The sequence below is a fragment of the Lethenteron reissneri genome, chromosome 22, assembly GCF_015708825.2.
Source record: "Lethenteron reissneri isolate LAM-NWPU_2019-01 chromosome 22, ASM1570882v1, whole genome shotgun sequence".
NCBI lineage: Eukaryota > Metazoa > Chordata > Hyperoartia > Petromyzontiformes > Petromyzontidae > Lethenteron > Lethenteron reissneri.
Genome location: NC_083800.1, coordinates 2758661 through 2780719, shown reverse-complemented (window position 1 = coordinate 2780719; position 22059 = coordinate 2758661). Strand labels below are relative to the sequence as shown.

The 22059-nt window shown below is 48.4% G+C and overlaps 1 protein-coding gene across 17 annotated transcripts in view; it reads left to right on the top strand.

Annotated features, from left to right (window-relative positions):
* LOC133345513 (LIM domain-binding protein 2-like) overlaps positions 1-22059 on the top strand; it is a 168527-nt gene that overhangs the window by 94412 nt on the left and 52056 nt on the right. For all 17 annotated transcript variants that reach the window (XM_061556310.1, XM_061556322.1, XM_061556323.1 and 14 more), the window contains one exon: positions 19705-19877. In XM_061556310.1, the coding sequence (XP_061412294.1) occupies positions 19705-19877 (173 nt within the window). The remainder of the gene's footprint in view (positions 1-19704; positions 19878-22059) is intronic.

The window sequence follows — 22059 nt, the reverse complement described above, 5'->3', positions numbered from 1 at the left end:
AGGAATCCCGAATGTCCACTTCTGCCCCAGGGTCCTTCACGGAGACCAGCACCGCCACACGCTCCTTGAGAATTGAAGCGCTACGTTGACCTTGCGCACATCGCTAATGCCTGTTGGCACTCTTAGAGAGGAGCACGCAAAGCAGAGCTGCAGCCAGGGTGTGTTCGGTGCCATTGACGGTACGAAGGGGGGCGGGGGCATCTCCTGCCCCTCTAAGCCTGCGATGATAACACCGTCATAGCAGGCTTCCTTGTTCAGTCCGTTGACCCGGAATCCTTTTCCGTGGAACGAACCGTCCTGGCGTCATAGCGGCCCCTTTCAGCCCTCCGTTCGTTAGTGATGCGTGCACGGAGAGGGCATCTGTCGGCCAAGCGGGGGGGCTCTGCGGTAGTGGCCAACCCTCCAGCACCCCCCCACCACCCCCACCCCATAGCTCCTGAAGGCGCTTGTGGGATCCACCGAGTTGCCATGTGAAAGACATTGGGCAGCTCGTGCGCTGCTGCTGCTGCTGCTGCTGCTCGCTAGTAAGTTTCGCCATTCTAATTTAGTGGTTAAGAAAGCAGAGGTGTGAGCGTGTGTGAAAGGGAGGTCCCCGTGTTGGTCTTCGCGCGCACGTCAAACGCGGCCATGGGTACAGATGCGCTCTTCCGTTTCCTCTTTGCAGGAAACCAAATGTCACAATAATTGAAATTCTCCATGATTGTTGGAGCAGCGCATTAGTGGCGCCTGCGAGAGGCTAATGTGATGAAGGCTACAACAACCGCTCGGGTCTAGAGAGTGACCTTTGAAAAAACACGTCTGATGCAGTTGAAGGAATAATGGTGGGGGGGAAAAAAAATCCAACGTAATGATTAAGAAAATCAATGGAAGGTGTAGAGAATGCAAGAAATGCTTGCCAATAGGTTTACATATTTGGACCGGTTTTTACTGTGGTTGATCTCGGTATTTACATGATTTAAAGTGAAAGCGATTGCACTGTGTGTGCCTTATGTGTATAAAAGCTGAAGTCTGCTCTACCTTTTGTCGTACGCGGCTTGACTACGTGAAGGAACCATATATTAAACGGGCCGTGTTAAGCCCTTCCCAGCGGAGGCTATTGTGTGGAACGATACAGTCTTTGAGTGGCACGCGGGCCATGCAGTGGGGTAATGACAGATGCACATGTTGCTTATTGCGCTGGGGTGCCGTAAAGCATTGCGATTCATGCTTTTAAATCGACAGAAAATGCTTATTCGGGAAGTGGGACTTGGGCAGGAGGCAAGATAATATTTTTTCAACCAATATGAGTGCAAAAGATTTAGTTTGCCAACATGAAACTTTTTGTTGTTGTCGTAACCGTAGTCGCCCACTGTGGACTCCTGATGTGATCTGGTGTATGATATTAAAAGGAAAAAAAATTGGTTTGCCCGAGCATTCGTAAGTGTGCCTCGCGTCTGCAGGAGAGTCCCTGATTTAAATCTGCGTGTACGCACGCACGTACGCACTCATGCACGCACCCGTTTTAATTACAGCTGGTTTCTCAAGGCGATTCATAAAACACTTATGGCACGTTCGCGTGGCATCTTAAAAAAAAACTGTTTTAAGTAGAGGCTGATGGTGGGGTGCGTAGATTAAAACCAATTTATAATGTGGTCGGTCATGGCGTTGTGAAAGTCATCTTGGCAAATGTGGAGTGACAGTCTCTTCCAATGAGCTGTTAGACGCCAAAATACAACATCTATTTAAGTTGTGACGTGACATTCCGGTTGTTGTGTGTGTGTGTGTTTTTTTAAATGAGCATTCCTGGAATAGCTTATCACCAAATTGATGATCCTGTATTTTTTGTTTAGTTTTATTCTGCATACGATGGGTCATGTGACCCGCACGTGTCCCAGTTTGGAGTTCATTGTGAAGGATCTCAGGTGTGTGTTGTGGGTGTCTTGGTCCTTGAGCAGAGAGACCCCTGTTATGAACAGGTGTGTGAACAGGTGTCAATGTCACCTGAGATGGTGCCGTGTGGAGCTCTGCTCCGTTCAGGGTTTGTTTCCTCGATAACGGATTAACGATTGAACCTAGGGCGGCTAAGCCTTCCAGGTTAAGAGCCATCGATACTAATTCCCCGTTTTCAGAACATTTTGCTTTCACCTGGCTCAAATTTGCTTTAAGCTTAAAGTTGCACATCACCTGTACAAATGAGCAAATATGAAGCATGTTACATTTTTCTGATCTGATTTTTATCATTGCAGTTACATTAAAAAAACGCTTGATATAGTTTGTTCATAAAAAAAAATCATAAAGATTGAGAAAGTATCTTATTCACAATTGGCAAGAAAAAAAACAATGTTCATGAGATCGCTTTAAATGTATTGTTGTGCCATTTAAATTCACACAACTTGCAGTCATTAGTGCCGCGATGAATGAGCGATGAATTGCAGAAAAAAGTTAAAAATATATTTAAAATATATATTTTTGGACAAGTGGTGGCGATAGATGGGCTTTTACCATTGGCTTGTTGGAACTCTCCCTTCGTTGCCAATAACTTATCGCGCATTTTGGGTGCGAACTTCACAGCCGGCTTGCGCCTTATCAAAGCCACGCTCCGAGGATTGACGTGGTGGGGAGGGTAGGGGGGAATGGCTGTAGTTTTCGGTTCAACCTGATTTGTACGGAACATGAGAGAGAAAGAGAATTTGGTCATTTTGTACCAGCCTCGCTTCCCTGGCCGACTGCCCGGGAGTTTTTTTGTTTGTTGCTGAACCGTGTGCCAGCGGTGAAGACCGCTCTTCCTTTTCTTCCCCCGTCGCCAAACCCCCCCCCCTCACACACACCCCCCGACCGTGGCATAAATCTCTGCCCATTGCAGAGCAATCAATACATGCGAGCGTAAGAATAATGGAACTGCTATGTAAGTATATAACGTACGACGTTGTAGTTACGCACAGATGCGTGTCTTTCTAGAAAGGCTAAACCCGCTTTAACGTTTCCGCCCGGGTTTCGCGCAGCGATCGGAAGCAGCCCCCCCCCTATTGAAGTTGGGGGGGGGGGGCCTGTAACGTCGGAGCACGGGACTACTCATTCACGCGGTACTCCGACCATTCCCGGCCGCTTCCAGAAGTCCGAGCTGCACTGCCACCGCTGCCTCCCCCCCAGCTTTGAAAGGGAAACCCCTCCCACGCTACACGACGAGTTAAACACTCGGAAGAGCTTATCTGTTTCAGGGCTTCAAAGGGTAGATCAAATAATCAATGTGCTGATTGTTCCTTTTAAAGACTCTGATCACTTTCCTTTGTGTGCAGTTTTGTGCTGCGTGGCGACAGTGCACTCGCCACGGCTGCTCCTTTGCGTTAACCCGCACGCTGCACGGCCCGCGGAACGTGCGCACACACTCGCTACATCACACTACATCACGCAACAACGCACACACACACTGCAGCACACAACAACAACAACACACACGCAAAGACATAGAGATCCCCCGTATAGCCTGAACAGGCTGTTGGTGGGGCAAGCGCTGTGTGCGAGCACCTACACACCTCGCACCAGGTGCTCATTTGGGGCTGAGTCGACCTAGGGGGTAGGCCTAGGACCGGTTCAGATAATCGTAACTTGTTGGCCGTGAGCGGGAACCGAATTCGGGGCGCCGGGTTTGTAGCTTCGTTACCGCTCCCCCTATACCGCTATGGAACACACACATACACGGCACTGCTGCACAGCAAGCCTTTGCAATGCACTCCCTGTCCCAGAGATGCATTTGTATTTTGAGTCTTCGTTGTGTGATGATGATGATGATTGTATGACTCTGATGGGTGGAGCGGTGGCACGGTGGCTAACGGACTGCGTGATGACCTATCTACGATTTCTCAACCACGGCTAATATCAGATTTCGAGTGATATCTGAACTGGTCGCGAGCCATCCATTCATCTGTGAAAGCTGTTAATTGGTATAGAATAATTATTTTTTGATGGCTGCATTGCAATATGGAAACACATTGATATTAACTGATTAATATTAAGACGTGGCAACGGCTTAGGCTTCCATTCAGCAGTGGATAGACCACGGTTAATGATGATGGTTATAGCAGTCGGCATCGATACAAATGTATCCCATACGCTCACAATGCCTTCATTGAATCGCATACCAAAAAATAAAAGGTTATAATTTATGCAAATGTTATGCAAATTTTTTACCGTTATGCTGATTGTCTGAACAAACCAGCCAGACAGAACAAGCGAGAAAGCCACCACAAAGGAGGCAGACGGTATACGGTGAGACAGGCCGTACAGACAGGACAAGGGGAACAACAAAGGCTCCGGACAATACACGCAAGGCGCTGAAGTCGAGAAAATATTCAAAAGAGAATCGATTCTTGAATCATGAAAATTCTTCCCATTTGTGGGCCGCGTGATGATGGCTGGTTTGCTCCATGCCTCTGTTGCAGTCAGCCATGGCAACTTTATGATCGACGATGGAAATAAGGATGTGTGCATTGTACGTGTGTATGCGCATTTTAGCGGTGAATGCAGAATTCGTTTGGGTCAATATATTTGCGGTGCTGTAAATGAAAGACATTTTTGGGGTATTTTAAGTCGCGGACCTTAACTGGAAACAACAGCAAAATATTCGTGTAATAATATATGCACAACAGCAAACGTTAACCAACGAATGTCAGCGTATTAACATGGCTACGAATATAGTACCAGTCATTATAGAGTGTAATCCCAGTATATTTACAATCAGGAGTAGGGGTACATTGGTTAGTGCTGGAGCCCCGCTCGTCAGTACCCCCTTGGTGAAGTATGGTCAAACGACCCTCATGACTGACCCGAGGTGCGGAGGCCTTCGTCCAGGAGTGAGTCGGCCAAAGGGTTTCGAAATAACGATCTCGAAAAACCACAATGCAACCCCGCTCGCCTAATTACAGCGGCGCAGTTGTAATGTTTTCGTAGGATTTACTCTGGGGCGGCACATGCTAATGCTCGCACAGCACCGTGCATCATTTTTACGCCGATCATACGCAGGCTTTACGCGTTCGTTGCAGTTGAGAAAATAGCATGCGTAAGCACAGTACAGTGACGCTCCACTCGCGCGCGCGCCCGCCCGCGCATATGTATACATGTACGCACATAATAGATTTCACGTGCTTTGCGCAGATGTGATGAGGGCTGTTTTTATTGATGCTCGGTGACAGTGGTTCTCACTGGCTATTGGGTTGCGAGATGTTTACCTAGTGTGCGGCGTTAACGCATTTTGGAGTGAGATTAGCCGTCCAGTGACAAGCCCGCCCGCCGCCTGAGATTGAGATAATGGGTCCTGCTGTCAGATGCTGTCAGCAAAAGTGTAAATGGACTTCAGATGCTGCGGCGGGGGCGACTACGCGAACTCCGCTGTGTGTCCCCCCCCCCCGTTACCCCGCAGTCTGTGACCTGTAGCTTTGCCAAACACTCCTATCTATATCATTGGCATTTTGGCTTATCACCAACGTGGATTTCCTCGGCTTGCTTTGGCAAGTAAGACATATATGCGCACAGCTAAAGGATGGGCTATCCACCGCGGCGAATGGGGAAAAGATCGCGCTGTGCCGGCCCCAGATCTCGTGTGAATGTTTGCTTTGGTTCATCTAAGGCTCTGAGATCCTGTGTGAATCTGTGTGGAAAATGTGCCGCGGGCGTAGGCCGTGCTCGCCGCTATATTAAAGCAAGCGATGCCGAGTTAAGACATAAATAATTTCGGAGATGATGCTGTTGGTAATTTTGTTTTTTTTCTCGTGCCCCCCCCCCTTCTCTCTCTGGGTGAGCGCACGTGCGGCAGATAGTCGCGCGAGCATGGACCGCCGTCGTCTTTTCAGGCGTATGGTTTGCCATGTGCAACTGTTTGCCGTGCGCGCTTTGGGGAGGAAAAAAATATATATGAAAATGCATCCTCCCTGACACAGGGCAGCCGACCTTGCTTTGGGGGTTATTGAATTGGTTTGGCCACTGCCCTCCGCGTTTGTGTGCATTTCACTCGCACGGCATATGGTCTCGCTCTGCGAAACAAAATTAAGTAAACAAAGTCAAGCACTTTTAGTCCTTTGCCTCTGATGATGTTTGTTTACCTGGCCCCACAAGCCCTCCGATATATCCCTTCCCTTCGTCGCTCTCTCAACCCCCGTCTCTTCCTCGCCCTATCTTCCTCGCTCTGACGCTTTCCCTCTCTCCCTCGCTTACTCTCTCTCACTCGTCGTCTCTTTCGCGTTCTCTCTCCCCCCCCGCCGCCCCGCGCGCTCACCACCTCTCTCACGCTCTGTCCGTGTGACTCTTTCGCACCTGTCACTTGTTGCCGTGGCAGGATGTTTGAGTCCTGGACTCGCAGATAAAATGGAAGCTTTGGACAAGAGAGAATAGAATGTACGGAAAGGGCGGTGGGTGGGAAGGCGAATGTCCCATTGTGCGCGGCCGTGGGGCTTGGCTCCCAAAGTTGGGAAGTCCGTGAGGCAGGAAGGTGGCCGGAATGGCATGTTTATGTTTTTTCCTTTTTCCACGAGGTTATTTTAAGGAATATTTCCGAAATGCTTGACGCAATAGCTCGGGGGAAGTGAAAGCATAGGCAATCTGTGACAGGAATCTTTTCTTCCTCTGCTGCTGCTGCTTCTGCTGTTGCCGCCTCCTTATCTGCCGACTGTTGTTTTTGGATTTTATTTAATATTTCATGTTTTTGCAGTCGGTGTAGTTTAATCGAATAGGTCAACACTCGAGTTTCTAGCAGTGTTGAAGTGGTCCATCAATGTGGAGGACTGTAAAATGACAGCTGTAATATAACATTTGAAAATGATAAATACTCACTGAGGGTTTCGTCAAAATTTTATTGCCTAAAACATAGGCAGATTGTCTTTTTTTTAACCATAAAAAAGGTGCGGTACATCTAAGTAACGATCGGCACAGGCACATTAACGTCACTCGCTTTCTGCCTGCCAGTTAGCGTAGCCACAGATTCCTGACGGTGTTCATGGTGACACCTGAGGGGGAGGCCCGAGCGGTGACGTCACCGTGACGTCAAGCATTGACCTCGTGGCATCCGTGGGGAATTTACCTGCATAAGTCTGCCTTTCCACGAACGCAACAACTCCCGATACCGTGGTGTTCCTTGGGGTTGGTTTTCCTGCACCTTTCACGACGCGGAATTTTGTTGGCTGCACCAGGAGCCATCGCAAGGCTGAAGTGGTCGGCTCTGCCCCACGTCACTTAAACATTGTCATGTCTCTTTTGATTACATCTTTCGCCTCTCTTACATCTCTCCTGAATAATCCTGCCCCCCCCATCCCCGTCTCCTCTCTCCCCCCCATGTAACTCTTATGAATACATCTCCTATCTCTTTTAAAATCGTTTCCGAATACATTTACTGAGTTGGCTCTCTGCTCTCGTAAAATATGGCCGTGGATTCCATTTTCATTGCCCCTGATATTATCTTGAGCTCAGAAATTCAGGAGCCTTGCACAGGTGGTAATCCAAACAGAACTGCTTTCATTCATTCTGTCCGAATCGACTAAAGACACTTATTAACAAGAGCCCTTGTGTACATTTCTCACTCTCAACTCTTATCTCTGTAGCCTCTGTGATTTGGACCCCAGGCAGTGATTTCCATTCTATGAAACTCCCATTTGGCGGTTGGAAGACCGCTGTAGTTGTTTTTGTTACGTGTGAAACGTAAATGGCCGTTGTCCGTTTTTAACCTTGCATCTCGCCCAAAAGTGTGATGTTTGTTTTTGTTGCACACACTTGCTGCGAAGTAGTTGCACAGCAGAAGTTGGGGTGTAATCTTTAAAGGATAACTGCCATGTCCTGTGGTGGGTATTGCAATTGCACCGGTTTGGTCTGAAGTGCCTTCGCCTGTTCAACTTAGGCAATGCCTGTGATGATGGACAGTTGCTTACAATTGCTTGGAGTATTTTACTTTATCACTTGGAGTATTTTTAAGGCCGATGTAAGTAACAGACAACGTGAACTTTAGCGTTTTTCCGAATAATTTCTGTTGTTATTTGGCGAAAAAGTTAATTTTGTTAATCTCAAATTACCTCCAATTATCAATTATTAAATATAATTGTCTTTTCATGAGTGCTTTACAAAATATAATTTGCGCACAAATCTTGAAATTATTAGAAATAATGACAATTAGCTTGTATGGAAAACAGTCAAAACTTAAATAAAATTAATCTTTATTCCCATCAAACGGCTAAGTTTTCCTATCAAATTGAGAACCTTAATTTCTAAGAAATCCTTTAATAAGAACCCACTTCCATTACCCACATACTGCGTCTTCTCATTAACGGACTATAAGTGTCGCTTGTGCCAGTCTGGTGAGTATTTTATTTTGAGTTACTCGCGTGTTAATATACATATTTAGTGTTGTGCAAAATGCTATTGTACTAAAAACACCCAATTTAAAGGAAAGCACAATCTGCACGTCGTTATTTTTTATTTAAATTAACACACACGCGCGTAAAAAACCCCACAAGGAAAACGACCCATCATGCTAGCATGCATATTATCTCATTATAAAATAGTTTTACAAATAATTTCGTGTAGAACCACGGTCGCTGCGATTTGATGGCGCGGTGTACTGTGCAAAAGCACAGTTTTTGAGAAATAATGCTCTCAAAAATCATGGAAAGGGGCGGTCGTGTGAGTGGGTGGGTGGGTCTGTTTTCAGTGTCATTTTCCGACGTGCATCTTCAAATAATAGTGTATAAATCAAAAATCTAACTTTTTATTTCAGCCGCATGTCGTCTTGTCCGCTCCTCTTTTGTTGGATGCCAGAGAGGCGTGGTTGCTCTTCTTCGTTTAAGGAGAGCCCCCCCATCCCCCCCCCCCGCTTTCGAAACAAATGCAGCACATGGGGCACATTAGTCCAAAAATATCGTTGGTTGGGTGGAGGCGGTGGCGGGGGGGGGCCGTCTAACTGGGGACGTTGAGACGTGAGGATTGTTCTCCGCAGACCCCTCCCGTGAGCCGATGACCATTTTGGCATCGGTATTTACCAAATTTTAATATAAAAAAAAACATTTTTTTTACAATTCTAGTAAAAAAAAACCTTCTACCCCCCCCCCCCCCCCCCCCGCTTACGAACGCATGTCTCCAGGCGGGATAATTTCAAGCTGTTTTTTAATTACCAAATTATACAAATCGCTCTAGTCACACATGTCTAAAAGAGAAGAAGAAGAAGAAAAAGACCCCTTAAAAAAAAGGTGGGGGTGGGGGGAGGGAGAAAAGCACACAGATGGAGGTTAAAGAATGGGGACCCCCCCCCCCCCCCCCCACTCCACCCCCCACCTCAGCAGGGCACCTCAGAGTGCAGCCTGTCCCCTATTTTGCGAGCATTCAGGGTCTGATTGGAGTTTTTTCCGGTGCGTGGTCAGATCTAATAATAACGAGGGGGGGGGGGGGGGTGGTTAAAGTGGCGCACTGGCGAGGCCTTGCCTCTCTGCCGTGCTCACCACCCCCTCGCCTAGATTACGTCGAGATTTTTTCGCGCCTGCTTTAGTGTAAATAATGATGGCGGCGTGCACTGGCATTTGCCGGTGTCAGGATGAAGCGCCCTTGACAAACAAGATTAATGTAACGTGGCAAAGCGGCCGGTGCGCAGCAGCAGCAGCCTCGCAGTTGCTCTCAGCCGAGCATGGTGGGGGGGGGGGGGTTGCATTTCTTCCATTTCTGCCAGCGGCTGAGGCTGGTGTGATGATCAGATCTTCCTGCCAATTTTTTTCTTTCTTCTCTTGCAACGGGGGGACCCGCCGCTACCACCACCGCCGCCGCCGCCGCCTCTATGCGTGCGCCTACATCGCCGTCTGTCACGCCACAGCCCGCCGTGCGTGGCAGTGGCATCTTGGTCTTTGTGTTTTTATTGTGCTCCGACTCTCCTGTTGTTCTCCGCCCCACCGCCCCCACCGTGATATCTTCACCTCTTGCCTTCTCGTTCCACGTTATCCTCGTGCAACGTGGGTAACAACGGGAGAGCGCCCGGCAACGTATCGCAGACCCTCGGACCCTAATGCGCACGCACGTGTTTCGCTCGTACGTGAAGCACGGCTGGCGCTCCCTGCAACCGTAGCGGTGAGCCAGACTGGCCATGGCACTTGTGTCTGCAGGCTAGAATCGCCAGCCAGCGTCAACAGAGCTTTCATTCCAGTCACAGTAATTCTCCTTGCACGCGTAGAGCGCGCACACACACCAACAAGCACGCGCCCAACAATTAAATGTGTGTTTAACCCTCTCGCGGTATTCACTCGACGGTAAATGCTGCTTCCCCGTGTTGAAAAATATTTTATTAGTCAATGCTGATGAGGTCAGGTCGCAAGCAGGCATTATGCTCGAATTAATTTCACATTGCTCTAAAACTAAACAATTTTCAAAACGTTAATTGGCCTCATTTATGTAAGCGTATGTTTTATTACGTCTCATCCGTATGCAGTATTTTATCAGGGAGTACCCGTTTTTGGGGTTTAAAGATAGTCCTTGGAGGTTTATGTTTTCTTTTTTAAGTTCATGATGCATTTTATTCCTCTATTAAAATTACGCTGCGCTGTAAGTTGGGAGAAATTTTTTATTTTTTGCAGTGACGGAGGTTGTTGTTCAAGCTAATAAGCCAAAATGTGTAACCACAATATGTTTTAAACAGACACTTCATACCACACGAAATGTTGCCGCACTTCAATCGCTGTGATCCGTAGGGACATCGCTGCACCCCCAGCCCCCCATCCTCGCCAATTTTAATTGGCTGGAGTGGTTCTTTTCTACATGACTACGTGGATGGTTTGGCACCCGTGTATCCATCCGTGAGCTTTCCTCTCTCTGGTTTCATTTTGCATCTCCGAAAAACTCACCGTACGCCCCCTTAAACCTGGTTTTGCTCGAATGTAACCGTTAAACATTTAGATTTAACAATACACCAAGGTGAGCTCACAAACAAAGCCAATATGGCCACATGTATCAGCTCTGTCGCACTCGTGGCTTAGAATGGGCCGAGGGAATCGTACGCGCAATGTGGTGGTCACATGACACGCATGCAGGGCATGATGGGAGTTGTGCCTTCCTGCTGCTTCTCAGCAGCAAACCTTTGCGTGTGCTGTTGATTCTATTTGTTTCCATCCTGCACGCATTCTGCCGTTGTGGTGATGGATTTGTTCATCATTTACACAAAATGTAGGATTTAAATGATAGAATTCGCTCAAAAAAAAATAAAAAATGCGTGATTTGTGAGCCCTGGCCTGAGAGAGCGTGGAGTTCCCGAACGTTGAAGTACATTTCAAAGAACACTGATAATGTTAAAGTTTAAATTCAAAAATGTAAGTGCCATTTGATGAGACAGTGTGCTAGACTAAAGGACCTTAATGAAACATTATTATGACATTTATTGAAAGTGACATTCAAAGTAAAACCACGGACCTACATTTTCGTAACGCAATCCAGGTAATCACGGAATTAAATCATTTGTTACAAATGATTTTCTTGTCTTGCTGTACACCAATTAAACGCTGCCATGTTTCATTATGATAATTAAACATTGTGTTATCGTAATGAGCTGCACTCGTAAATCCTACATTTGGGGGATAATTTTTTCTGAAGTATTATTGCAAAAAAAACCTATTTGTGCACGTTTATAGTTTTGCAAAAGTCTGCGTTGAATAGTGGTTATATTTTACGTGGGTGTTAGAATTATCTTCACGCGAAAGTGCCGTAGGTGTTGTATCGTTTGTGAAAGTTACAAATATTGCGCGACATTGCCACTTTCGTGGAGCGGCTATCAATCGGCAAAATGGCGTTGAGCTTTTCTGTGGACCTGGTGCTCAGAAAGAAAAAGTTTGTCCACTTTTTTTTGCGGCTGACAGTCCAGCAGAAATTATTTACGGTCGTGACAGGCGCCTTCTGGCCAAACTGATGTCCCACTCGGGGTTTGTCTTTCTCAACGTCCTTTTAATTTCCTCACATTGTCTCGAAAATCTGAGGAGGGCCGCAACTGGAAATATGACCGTGCGCGTGGGAAATAATTAGTTTTTGTACGGCAGGCTTCCGTCGTTTCTAATTCATTCGGCATTTTTCCCATCGAGATTCTTCGTTGTGTAGCGGTGGCACACCGACTTATTATTATTTTTTCTCTCGTGTTGAAATAAGAGTGAGAGGGGGAAAAAAACCCACAACACTGAGTCGGGACACGGCGACATGTAATGGCTGCTATTGTGAATTTTTAGGGGGCCCGCGCTCACGAAGCGACCCGCGTGTGGCTCTCGCTCCAGACGTGGCGAAATGTAATCGCGAAGGCGAATTCCTCCCTCGAATAATTGCCGAGTAAATTTGAGTGCAACAAGATTCGCCGCATCCCACCACCACCACCACCCCCCCGCCCCTCGACTGTGCTCGTGGCGCGGCCGCAAATTTAGCGCGGCGCCAATTCGAGGCACGTCCGCAGGATTGCTAAAGAAAAAACCCTCCTCGCGCAACTACAACGGGAACGGTTTCTGGGTGCGCGCGCGCAATGGCAAGCCGGTCGCGCCGTATGCAAATGGCGCTCTCAAACGAGAGCGTTCTTGACACGCGACGGTGTGAAGCGCAAAGCGTCAGGACAGAAACACGGAGAGGAATTTACATCTCGCGCCCGGCCGCCTTTGAACGGACGCCCGAAAGCGGTCCAATCAGTCTTATTGCATACGGGACCACTTTGATCAGATGCGCAGGGGGGAGCGGGCCATGTGAATACAGCGGGGGGAGGGTGGAAGACACGCGCGCGCACACACACGCGCGTGTATACTCGCACGGCGCAAGAGAGAAACTGAGAAGCATGCGAGCGAGAGAGGAAATGGGAGCGCAAGCGTTACAGAGGTGGACGTTGTTAAGTGAGGTGGTGAAAAAAACTGAGAAGGAGAGAGGCAAACGCAGCTGGGGCGAGCTAAACAACGACAGAAGAATTGGGAGGTGAGAACGACCAAGAGAACAATGGCTGAAGGTAGAGTTGCACGGATGCGGAGGTGGTTGTGGGGGGGGGAGGAGGTGGTTCGGAAGGGGACTGAGGGAGCAGGGAGGGGTGGAGATGGAGAGGAATGAACCCGGTGCAAAGGTAGGAGCAGAGCGAGAGAGAGATGAAGGGTGAAAGGGAGAAAAGTGGGGGATGGCGGGAGATGAAGAGAAACGGGGTTGGGATGGGGCAAAGGTAAAGAGAGAGCACGAGGCGGAGTGAGGGAGGCGCGAGCAAAGGAGATCAACGTGGGAGTGCAAAGCAAGTCGCGTGCAAGTCACCATGTTCTGCTGCACGCCACTTAGGTTTGGGAGACTGACCGACTTGCCGGCCCGTTTAAATTGTCTCCCACACGAGACGTCGCACAGTGCTACTAAACGCGCGTAGTGCAGCGCTCCTGGTCATTACGGTGCCTGCGTGCCCCCCCCACCGCCCCCCGTCCTCTCATCCCTCTCCCTTTATTTTTTGCGCAGTTATATAACATCATAATTTTTACACGCTCCTAACATTCGCGTGTCGTTAAAAATTAGATCGGCATTAGAGCCCTTTCTCTGCAAACCAATCTCGTTTATAATTGAAACATCCCTGAATTAGTAATTTGCCCAGCAACAGGGAAAGGTCACCATTTTAAGGTGGCCGGGGTGCCGTGTTTTTTGGGCCAGAGCTTGGTGCCATGGGCCAAAAAAGGGGTTAAGAATGGCCACCGTGCCCAAGGCTTGGTTGTGCATCCCTGGCCGGGCCCTATTTGTAGCGCTTGGCCGCCCCGGCAGCCCGTAAATAACTGTGCTGGATACGTGTCTCACGTGTGCGCCGTGGCCCAGGGGATCTTACTGGCGGGGGGCGGGGGGCAGCCGCCACGGTGGTGGTGGTGGTGGTGGAGGCACAGGCGGTTGTGGGATTGGTAGTGGTAGTGGTGGTGGGGGAGCGGTGCGTGGCGGTGGTTGGTGGGGGGGATGCGGGGGCGTGGAGATTGTTGAAGGCCTCGGGAAGGAAGAAGGCAGGCGATGGTGGAGATGTGCAGAGGGAATGAGGACAGGGTTATATGGCACTGTGGATGCGTCTGCACGTGTGCGTGTGTGTCGATGAGCGCTGGTGCAACGGTTAGCGCCGCAGTGCTACGAACCCGGCGACCCCAGTTCGATTCCCGCTCAGGGCCACAACACCAGCGATGATTATCTGAACCGGTCCGGGGCCTCCCCTAGATCGACTCGGCCTCAAATGAGTACCTGGTGCGGTGTGTAAATATCGCCAATGGGGAGACAAAGGCGGCCAGGCGTGTTTCTGCCCTCCCACCCCCTCGTGCACTGTTCTGGCTTTCATACGTGCTCGCTGACAGCACTTTCCCCAGCAGTCTGTTAAGTCGACACGATTTGGGGGGGGGGAGTCTTTGTGCGTGGTTGATGACAGTATTAGTGCAGTGGTTATGGACAGCTGTAGAGTAGTGGATACTGCACTGCGTCACGAACCCAGCGAACCCGAGTGCGGTTCCTGTTCACGGCCAACGTCGGTGATGAATATCTGGAGCGGTGCTGGTCTGCTCCCTTGGGTTGACTCGGCCTTAAATGAGTACCTGGTTGCGGTGGGTGATCGTCAGCACTGGGAAGAACAAGGAAGCGGTGCATGGTTCTCTTCACACCAGACCACTCGTGTGCCCGGCCGGCCTTCATAGCTGTTCACTAGCAGCACTCGTCACGACAGCCATACGGGTGAAGATCCTCTCATGCTTAATGTTGGTGGTTGTGCGTTTTTATAGGGGTGCTCACGTTGCCGTTGGATTACGGAGCACACACGCTCATGGCATAACTCAAATTGTTAAGGAAAGTTGGCTTGGGCAGGGACACCCCGTTGGAAGGGATGAATAATGGATGAATAATGGCAGGCGTTGCGGCCAGGGAATGGAACTCGTCCAAGCGGATGTCCACCGAGGAAATGGCGCCACGAAATCGCCTCGTGCGCAGGTGGATTACGGCGTCGCAGGGATTGCGAGAGGTGGCGACGGATCGTGGGAGGCCTTCTTCGTCCAGTAATGGATCGATCGTGGCCGCAGCTAATGATGACCACGATGGTAGTTGAGCTATTAGATGTTCCCGTACAGTTGAATGCTTTTGATTGTTTGTCGAGATAGTGGTTAGGGGGGGGTGGACTTGTGGTCCACTGGAGCAAACGAGCGTGGGTCGCTGCCCGAAGGCCGCTCAATCGCACGGGAACACTGATGACCGGGCAGGCGGGCAAGCGCGCATAAGCGGAACCGACCTTACAAATTAGATCATGCAATTATTTTGGGCGTTTAATAGTTTTCTTCCTTCGCTACATGCGCGCCTACACTTTTCCGTTCTCTGATGCGTGGCTTTTCACTTTTGACGCGTTTTATCGTGGCGTCGAAAGTGAGACTCAGTCTCCGAGTCCTTTTTCTTTCGCAATGAAACTTTGCCATCTGCCTCTGTTGACTTTGTTTGACAGGAGCAGCCACATGTAGATGAGGATGCTTGTTTATTCTCGTCGTAGCTTTATGTTTATAACGTTTTTTTTTTTCCCACAGAAAAGGAACTAAGTTTTTTTGCATTCGTGTTTCTAATCCGAAATTTGCTATTTTTTCGTGCGAGCAGATTTCTAATTTGCATATCATTTATAATTGGGCTCCGGATATTAAGATCAACAAAGTGCAACAGATGATAAGAGTTGAGCTGAAGTGACGGTATGCCTGAGCAAAGCGGGGAGATAGCTTTTCACATCAGCAGCTCCCATGTGGTGCCGAACACTGCTGCCGAAAGCAAAGATGATCCGAGAGGAAAGAAAAACAAGAAATGGAACAAAAAAATATTCTTTAACCAAAAAAACGAAAAGCCTTCTCTATAACAACACTTTTTTTTTTAACCGAGAAAATATTTTACAGCACATCTGTGGAATTATGAGACTGACGCACACGATGCAAGAATTGTGACTTGTGCCATGTCAAAAGGCCTTTATGTTGAGACCTGTAAGGTCGGCTGAGCTGGGTGAGGCCCAGTGCTCTGCTTTCATATTGAGGCCTGCAAGGTTGGCTGCACCAGGTGGGGCCTACTGAGCTCTTATTGCAACGGTAATCCTGGACTTGTTTTGGAAACTGTCATATTTTAAGAGTAGGGCTTTCCGATGTGTTTTTACGATCGTATCACGTTCCCTTGGGCATGTCAGACGTTTCGCTCCATGTGACGGGATCGTCTACAACCCACACGCGTAGCGGCGAGCTATAACAGCGCAAGCATTTTTACGGTAAAATGTACCTCGCGGCCGAAGCATTTACTTACCCACGTCTTCCCCGGAGCCGTCTCTGCCGAGGCAAATGCATTGGAAGAGCAACTACGAAATCCACACCCTCCACAATCTCCACCTCGATAATTGCGCTCGCTGGATGAGACTTGGATGAGACCCAATGTCGAGTCGGAAGATCCCATGGGCCGGCCGATGATTTTTGGCCACACGTAAAATTAGCGAACGGGTACGCAGCGGGGTGATGTCAGGCAGTGACGATGGGGGGTGGGGTTCAGCACTGGCATGTGCAGGTAGTCGACATTGAGTAAGCAGGTGAGTTAAGAGATATTGGTGGGGGGGGGGGGGCAGTGGAGGATGGTGATGGAGGGGGGTTTTTGTGGGAAGGGGGGAAGAGTGCAATTCAGTGTGTTCCAGCACTCATTGTGACTAATTAGCGAGGCGTTAATTGATTTATAGTGCTGGTTACCCATTCCCGGCTCTCTCCAGCAACATATGCTTTTCTAAACGTTGTTCATTTGGGGAGGTGGCGGTGGGGACAGATTGAGCCGAGTGGGGCGAGCGGGTTGCCCCAGCCGACAGCTGCCTGTGTTTACCCACACGATGGCACACATGCGCGCGCACGTGCGCACGCGCGCGCACACACACAAGCGCGTGAGCGCTAAAAATCTACCGTTTACAGCCCCATCTGTTCCACACATCCAGGGATCGTGACTTCACTTTTTTTTTACTTGATTTTCTATCTCTCTCCGTTTTCGCTCTCTTTGCCTCTCTCTCTCTGCTGTCTGGCGCACTCTCGCTTGCGTTCTCTTGTCCTCGCTATCACCTGGGTTTTTTGTTTTGTTTAAGCCTCTGCGTATTCGGTCTTGGCTGCCTGCGTGCTAAATGCTGTGGGACGTTTAAAATGTGCGAGGGACGCACGGCTGCTGCTGCTGTTGCCGCTGCGGATGCTGACAAGTGCAGGGTTATGCAGGTAGTACTTGTGTTCGTCGGTGACACAGCCAGGCATGCCTGTGAAGCCAAAAGACCAATATAAATCCTTGTAAACACGTTTAATGGTGCTAGTACAGTGTAATAATGCAACCATTATTTTATGATTGCAGTAGCTCAACGTTCCCAAAAACATTCGAATGTGGTTGATCCTCATATATATATTTTCCCCTGCTCTCACCCGCCAAAGTTAATACATCTGCTGTTGTTACACACGCATTCTTCTTTGATGATGCAGAACTGAACGCGACGTAAAACATATTTAGTTGCGTCTTGCACACTTTGCTGTATTTTTATTTCTCCAATGTCTATCGGGCCGAATGAATCGTCCTCCTGTACGTGCCGGGTATTCCACCCCCCCCTCCTCCTCCTCACTTCTTCAGGACCCGCGTTCCGTGTTTAGAAACGCGGCTTGTTAGCGTGAACGGCAGAGAATTCCAAGCGATGTGGCCGTCCACTGCCAGGGGGGTCACGGAGGGTCGTGGGGACGGGACAAGGGGAATCTTATGCCGGAGGTTGAGTGGGGGAACGGGTCTTTGGTCACGTTAGCCGTCTGCTGCGTGGGCTCGTAACGCCGCCCGCCTCTTTGAATCCGGCACATATCCCGGCACAACATATAATTTATCTGTTTGGAAATCGATTCCTCCTTTGTGCAGAGTGAAATCTTTGGTGCTGTTTGCGTGGGCAGGCGCGTGGGCAGGCACGGGAGGACGGACGGTGGGGGGGGGGGGCCCGTTAGTGCCTGGCTGAGATAAAGTAGTGGTGGCTGTGCAATAGCCATGAGGGCTGCTGTGTATATTAGCTGTCAATGTGCCATCAATCAGGCTGTGTTATAGTTGGCCGTGATTAATTGCGCAGTGTATGCTGTGTGGGGCGATGTGGTGGGTTGTGTGTGTGGGGGGGGGGGGGGTGCTGGGAGGATGGGCATGGGGGTTAATGATTGATGATAATGTATAAATGACGTTCAGACGGAAACCAGAGGAATACGTTAGCCGTGTTTTTGTTTTTTCCCCGTTCCCTCCCCCCATCAGGAGACCGATTTTCATTTACGTGTCGTTTTTCCCAGCCATTTTCCGTCCGTATTTGATCCTTGTCAGAATATCTAATAAAACGTCGAGGTTTTAAAGTCTCGCCTAATAACTGCAAATGTCACATGGTCTCTAGATCATATTTGACCCAGTAAATAAATAAGTACATTTCACAGTACCCATGAAAAGCAATGTAGGATCACTTTTCATTAGTTGTCAATAAAATAATAATAACAAACTATATGTTACATGCATAATGCTCCATGTGTACAGTAGTCTGTGTAAGAACAGCAATAGAGATTAATATAAAGGATATGATTAAAACGCCTCGCTTTGTCTTCTTTCATAGCCAACGTTTTCAAATGTAATTTATAAAGTCAAGAAATATTAAACTGGCCGTGGCTTGTAAACAAATCTTTATTAGTGCAACCCTTTCATTTCTTTCTTACATTGAGGCCCATCCAAGAAGCCAACAGGTCAAAACACTGTAATTTTGCAGGTTGGTGTTGTGGTAAATAATTAATTTGAGACCTTTTTTTAATTCAAAACAATAAAACACTCCATAACTGTAATGAGTGGTGCTCTGCGGGGATTTTCTCTGTGGTTTACGGCACACGGGACATTGTAGGGTGTCTGTAAATGTAACGCGACCAATTTTCCTGTAGGAAAATTGATAAATGCGACATTTAAAATAAAATGTTTCTCTATGTGGCTGTGTTTGTTAGGCATCGCCGAGACGACCAAGGCACAATGCACGCCATGTCCTCGTGACGATTTTGAGTTTGTCGCCGTTGATATGTCCATGATTGGTAGAAATGTGTGGTTTTAACAGACGTTGAAACGTCCTTGCGTGTGGTAAATCGTATTCAAGTCACCACGCGCGGAGATTAGTAGATTTTAAAATTGATCATTGCACTCGCAATACGCGCATCGAATTACGCATTTAAGAATGTTATTTACCCTTTGTGAATTGTACACAAATGGGGTACTCTTGTTGGATTCATGTTAATTGGCCAAACAATACTGCAAGGTCATTACAGAAGTAAAAACAAACCAAGAAACAATACAATACAAAAATGAGATGAAGAAAATTCGACGGCTTTGTTATGGCTTTAAAAAAAAGGAATGTCGAGCGCGAATCGTGACAACTCATCAATTCTCTTGGTGGATGAATCGGCACGTGCCTGTTGAATTGGGCACTGTGATGTGTAATCCAAGCGATACAACTTCAATCTCTGGCATCTGTCGGCAGGACTGAACCCCGTTCGGTCGATTTTGACCTGAATCGAGCATCTGTGATGGCGGTATTGTCATCGCTAACAGAAATGGAAAGACAAAGGCAGTCGGGTGTTCCAGTATAGGTACTGGTCACCTGCCTTTTTGAAATAGATTTCTCATTGACAGCCAAATTGCGCCGCTCTAACAGCACATCCTTCCTCTGCCCGTTGCGTTCCGTGCCCGTGTGTGTCAACGCAGCGATCGGCAGGACACTCATCCCACGCTACTTCCGGAGCATCTTCGAGGGCGGCGTGAGCGACATGTACTTCATGCTGCGCCACTCCAAGGAGTCGTTCCACAACAACGCGATTACCCTCGACTGCGAGCAGTGCACCATGGTGACGCAGCACGGCAAGCCCATGTTCACCAAGGTATGCCCGCGCCCCCGAGCCGCGGCGCGATCACGGCTTCCGATGCCCGCCCATCGTCGCCCACGCGCCACGTGTTGACACTTCCTGCCCTGCCGTGTCACGCCCAGCCACCCCGACGACACGCGCTCTGCCGCGCTGTCGATAATGCAGCACGACGCAGAGTTGTTCGTGCGCCAGCGCCACGCCGGGTCTTAATGCCACTGCCCTTCTGGCGCAAGCCTCCGGTGGGTTTTGTGGCCCAGTGAATGCCTCCGTGCGTGCGCCCCGGCGGTTTTGAGTTAGCTGCTCAAAATGATGGGCGAGAGAAAACTCTCTTGACAGCTCCAATGCAAAGTTAACCGACGCCAGCACTCCAGCCTCGGTGGCACTGATTACATCGCTACTGGCATCACCAGGAGCCCTCTAGAAAACATACGAGCATTATTCATTCACCATGCCCATTCATTCATTAGCTTAATTGCAGTGTAATTCATGTGCCTGTCGTGTTTCTAATTCATTGAGTTGATTCTCCACTAAATCGTTCATCGTTGCGTCCTCCCTTTCTTGCATTCGTTTAATGACTTCTTTTCGCGTGTCAATGCTTGCACTGTCATTAATTTCCTTGGTGTATTCGTTATTTGGGAGACTTTAAAAAAATAATGTTTGCCTGGCATGGCTCAGGTTTGACTGAACACATTGGTTTGTGCATGACTGCGGAGGTTGCAAGAATGTGGTGGCACCATAGCACGTGTGCAGGGTAACCTCGATTAATATTTCTTGACGAATAAATATCGCGGCCGTAAAATGACATGAGATGGTGAAACGATGCGTCGATTTTACAACGGTTACTGTCTTCTGTCTTTAAACGGCAGTGTGTAAGAGGCGACATTTTTGGGGAAATGCATTTTCCTTTAAATGCAAAATGCATGGAGTATTTTTGCTCGTGCACCACTGCCAATGCAGCATCGCCAAGTTATGCATTAAATTTTCATCGATTTGTATCGATCAACGTCGATCTCAGTCCCACGATACGTGCATTTAATCGTACGTATAATCGCACAGGTCCCATGTTGTAGCTGCTCACCCCGAGCTCTAAATGCCCTGATAGTGCATTGTCTTTGTGCTGTTTTTGCCTTTTGGCATTCTCTGCTCTAACACTTTCAGACTAGGCACAAAACCAAGTTGTCTCAAGTGTGGACCAATCAATGCATATATAATTATCAGAGCATGTTTTCTGTTTGCATGTTCACCACAAGTACTGTGTGGTTAATGCAGACAGGATTCCTTGAAAAAGGATTCTATTTGGTGTTAACATCTTAACATCTGTTTTATTGCCAGAAAGTGCAAAACCTATTGTTATCAATCGCACATGTTGTATGTACTTGGTCCACATCACCATTACGGCCACTGGAGGCTGTGCCGTGGGGTTTTGGCAGCAGTGTTTAAAACAATTGATTGCATACTCGAATCGTGACACTAAATCTTGACAATCACTATGTTTTGGGGGGGAAGAGTGTGAGAGGTGAATGGTTCAACCCTCACATTTGAAGACGCACTATGCAATTATCAAAGTATTACTGTGCTGTGCCATCCACTGGATATGGTGCAATATAAAAAAAAAACCTTTGACAGCATCTCCAGAAGAGACTATTGTAATCTTAGTCACGGCTCGCATCGAAACGTTTAAAAAAAAATCACCCACAATTAACATTTGACACAATCTGTACAAATGGGTTCGCAAACCCAACCGTAACTGTCACTGGTTGTTCGACAAGTGAGTGCATTAATTCACCTTCTCGTGGCAGGACACAGTCCCTCCATGAAGCAAATCTAAAGATAACCCGAATATTATTTTAGAGACTGTTAGCTAAAACCTATTAATGCCAGCTCGGTGCACGAGGAGGAAGTCTGGCCAATACAATGCCCGACCACCTTTGTCTCCCCAGTGCTGATGTTAGACACTTGGCAGCGGGTACTCATTTAAGGCAGAGTCAACCTCGGGGAGGCTCCAAAACCGGTTCGGATACCACTCTATAAAACTCGCCATCGATGTTGGCCCAGATTAGAACCCGGGTTGCTAGGTTCATCGTGCGCAGTTGCGCTTATGCGTAGAACCAGCCCACTGTTAGTGTCCCCACACAGTTGGCATACATTTCATTCACCCCAATGTCCAATGCGTGTAGTGCAGTAGCAGCGTTTGGAC